Raw genomic sequence first — 3,856 nt, forward strand, 5'->3', positions numbered from 1 at the left:
ACCGCCTCTGCTGCCGCCGCCGCCACCGCCGGCACAGCAAGGCGACGGGGCCGCTGAAGGCGGCGGTGCCGCCACCGCAGATCCAGATCGCGACCTGGCGCTGGATCTGGTCTCTTTTGACGATCTGATGGCGCCGAAGGAGTGGGGCATCGACGGAGGTCAGTTCCTGCAGCTGGAGATTCACCTCCGCAGCGCCGCCGGTAGCGCCGGCACCGGCGGTGGCGGCGGCGGTGGCGCTGCCGCCGCCATCTCCAGCATGTCGGCTGCCGTGACCGGCATTTCCGGTGGCGTCAGCGTCATCGGCAACGCTAGTGCCAACGCATCAGCATCCGCTGCTGCAGCGTCGGGGCCAGGCGGCCGCAGCGGCAGCGGCGGCGGCGCCGTCGGCGGGGGCACCGGCGGCGGGCACAGCGGCGACTTGCTGCTGGCGCCGGCGCCGCAGGAGTTTTACCAGTCGTTCGGCCGGATCCAGGCCTCGTGGATTTCGCAGATCCAAGCGGTGGCCAGGCTACTGACGCACCCCAAGCTGCAGGTGCGACTCCGCTCCGCCGTCCTTCCCGTTACCACTTTCCCTTTCGCCCATCTTCCATTCCTTTTCCGTTAAACCCTTAACTTCCTCTCTCTCTCTCTCTCCCCCAGTCTCAACCTCTCTGTCCCTTTTTCCATTGCTTTTTCCTAAGTACTGTGCATTGCCGTAAAACGCCTTCCGCCTGCCCCTCTTGTCCTCCGCCTTTTCCCCTCCTCCCCCCTCTTAATCTCTCTCTCTCTCTCTCGTCCTTTCCTTCCCCCTCCCATGACCCCTCCGCTCACGCATCCAACCACCCGGGGCCATATACACACACACACACACACGCCATGTAGGAGTACTTGGAGCTGCCCCTGGACAGCAAGGCGGTGGACGTGGATGGTTTCAATGAGATCCTGCTTGGCGCGTCGTACGGCAGGGTGGCGGGTGCCGTACAGGCCCGGCTGCGTGGTCTAATGGAGGAGGCTGAGGAGCTGCTGATCACCTTTGAGGGCATCAAGTGGGTTTGCTGCTGGTTTGGTTGTGGTGGGTCGTTGCTGGGAGCTGGTGTATGTCTGTGTGTATATCGATGTGTGTGCGTACGTTTGCAAGTATGTATGTGTGTATGCATGCATGTATGTATGCCTGCCTGCCTGCTTGCATGTATGTATGTATGGGTGTTTTAGAAGGGAATATGGCATATTCTACCCCCACACCTGCGTGACATATGGACGTATGGGACATTGCGTACGAACGACGCATGTACGGACGCAGGGACGCTGCGTTGTCTTGCCGTCCCGTGGACGAGACGGCTGTACGACTGGCCTGGGAGGCTGGTCAACACGATCTGGTCATGTACCGGCGGGAGATGACGTTGGTGAGGGACAAGCTGGATGCAGTGATGGCCATACCGCCGTACAGGTACGGAAGGGAGAGAAAACACGAGTCCCGTCGGGCGCCGGACCGGGGTGCGAACTCCCTCCCACGCAACCCGCAGCCCCAAACTGGCTGGCAACGACTGGCTCACACACCAACACCAACACCAACACCAACATTGTCCTGTGCCTCCTCTGTTTCTAGAACTTTCTACCAGGACTAAGCGACCTGCCGAAGCTGTGGCATATTCCTCTGCTTTCTTCTCTTGTTACCCTTATTATTATTTTCCATGTGGTTGTGTAATTGTGTATATCACGTCTACACCTTTTTTTTTGTGTGTGGGGGGGCGGTCGCACCTATTTGCACCAAGAACAGCACACACAACGGCACACACACTGGCACCGCCGCCCAGTTTCCCCAAAGTAAAGGACGCCCCCCCGTCCCTCCGGCCCACGTCCCTCCACCCCGGGGGGTGGGGGGTGTTTGTGCAGGCAGCTGGGTGTTTTGCGTGTGCGTCTGGGCTCGCTGGTGGCCGCTCTGAAACCAACTCCGGAGCGAGCTCTGGCGGCTCTGTGCGACCTACTGCCTCGCCTTGCGGCCTTCGTGCACAACGGCTTCATCAGCGTGGTACATTCGGCCATAAGGCGGCTTAGCACGGTGCGGTCTGGGGGAAAGGGGGGAGGGGGAAATATATAAATCTTCTCCTCAATCCATTGTCTTTTCCTCCCCTCGCTCCCTCCTTTACCCACGGAAGTGTCGTTGTTCCTGTTGTGCTTGTTGTTCCTCTGCGTAACCCCTCGTACCACCACCTCCCTCCTCCCCCCCGTCTCCAACAGGTGCCTAGTTCCGCTGACGAGCTGTCCGTGTACCTCAGTCACCTGGCGGCGTGTGAGGCCCGGAAGGCCAGTCTGGACAAGGACTACGAACTGGTGGGTGGGCTGGGGGCCCCGGGGTGGGGTGGGGGGGAATTTAGGGATATGGGGGTTTGGGGCTTTGGGGGGAGTTGGGCTTTGTCTTGGGGTGTGTTGGGGTTTTTTAGGAAAATGGAAGTCGGTGGCGGGTGGGAGCAGCTGCGGAGAACTGCCGCGCTTTGGAACACCGAGAAGAAAGGGCCCCGGATGAGGAAAGCTTTTTCGGCATTCGCGATTTGTTTATCTTTAGCGATCTTTTTTGTTCGTGTATTTTTGGTTTTTGGTTGATAATGAATAATTACAATTTTTTTGTTACGCACGGTTTTTATTGTGGTGAACAAAAAAACTCATTTTGGAATCAAAAAAAATATTCTTCCCTATGTGTGCGGAACGCCCTAGGTTGTGGCCCACTACGAGCTCATCTACGACTTTGGTATTAAAGTCCCGGAGATGCAGGTATGTATGTATGTATGTATGTATGTATGCATGTATGTGGGTTGGGTGGAAGGATGGGTGGCGTGTGATTAGCTAAAGGTGTCCCACGTGCGTCCCAAGGCGGGAGAGCGGTGACCCCCTCCCAGGTGCCTCAATATGGCCGTCGGAGAGACGTCGACAGGCGCCTAACGACTACTCAGCGTGTGCTCTTCCCCCACTTACCCCGTGCGCGGGCGCATCCTAACCCACACACCTTCACACCTACACCTCTCCTCAATCGAGCTTTAGTCTGGCCTGGTTCCCTTCGCTGCACTAAGCCGAATTGTCTTCCCACATCGCCCCCCTATTCCTCTTCCCCTTTTGCTCCACTCGCCAGTGGTTCGTCTTACCCCCCTCCCCCCCTTCTCTCCCCCCCGTCCCCCCCCTCCCCCGACCAGGCTGCCTCATATGCCACCCTGGCCCGGGACTTTGCCTCCCTCCGCGATGCCATGTGGGCCGCGGATAGCTCCAGGTGGGCCACCCCAGGTGGCGGAGGAGGGATTAGGGGGGTGCGGGGGACACCTCCCGCCCTGCCTCCCGCCCTGCCTCCCGCCCTGCCTTACTCTGCCATGCAAATATGTACACACATACACACACACGCGCAAGCGCAAGCGCAAGCGTAAGCGCAATGTGTACACACACGAACACGGGCGCGTGGAGGGATGCTAGTTGCCCCCGTGTTTGTGTATGACATGACACGTGCCTCTGCCGTGCGTGTGCCGTACAGGGAACGCCTTGTGGAGCTGTACGGCGCGGAGCTCAAGGCCCAGGTCGAGCAAATCAACAAGCAGGTTAGTTATGCGTGTCTGTGTAATAGGAAACTCAGCGCAGGTATGTTTGTATGTTTGTTTGTATGTTTGTTTGTAGGTAGGTAGGTAGGTAGGTAGGTAGGTAAGTGTGTGTTGTCTCGAACGGTTCACACGAAAGCAAACACAAGCAGTAAGATGCCAGAGGTTTAGCAGGATATAGGATTCATTCCGTCACCTTGCTTCCCTTCATAGCCGTCTTCCGACCGACCTGTATGTTTATGTATGTTTGTTTGTTTGTTTGTTTGTTTGTATGTATGTCGCCTGTTTTTATTACGCTGTCG

The 3,856-nt window shown here is 57.8% G+C and overlaps 1 protein-coding gene across 1 annotated transcript in view; it reads left to right on the top strand.

Moving 5' to 3' along the window:
- The window catches only part of VOLCADRAFT_102747 (dynein heavy chain 3), a gene marked incomplete at its 5' end in the record, with an annotated part of 70,080 nt that overhangs the window by 5,913 nt on the left and 60,311 nt on the right, over nucleotides 1-3,856 (top strand). Inside the window, 8 exons of the mRNA XM_002945732.1 lie at nucleotides 38-268; nucleotides 443-532; nucleotides 862-1,025; nucleotides 1,280-1,426; nucleotides 1,873-2,038; nucleotides 2,218-2,310; nucleotides 2,692-2,748; nucleotides 3,165-3,238. Coding sequence (XP_002945778.1) covers nucleotides 38-268; nucleotides 443-532; nucleotides 862-1,025; nucleotides 1,280-1,426; nucleotides 1,873-2,038; nucleotides 2,218-2,310; nucleotides 2,692-2,748; nucleotides 3,165-3,238 — 1,022 coding nt within the window. The remainder of the gene's footprint in view (nucleotides 1-37; nucleotides 269-442; nucleotides 533-861; nucleotides 1,026-1,279; nucleotides 1,427-1,872; nucleotides 2,039-2,217; nucleotides 2,311-2,691; nucleotides 2,749-3,164; nucleotides 3,239-3,856) is intronic.

The sequence above is a fragment of the Volvox carteri genome, assembly GCF_000143455.1.
Source record: "Volvox carteri f. nagariensis unplaced genomic scaffold VOLCAscaffold_1, whole genome shotgun sequence".
In the NCBI taxonomy this organism is placed as follows: Eukaryota; Viridiplantae; Chlorophyta; class Chlorophyceae; order Chlamydomonadales; family Volvocaceae; genus Volvox; species Volvox carteri.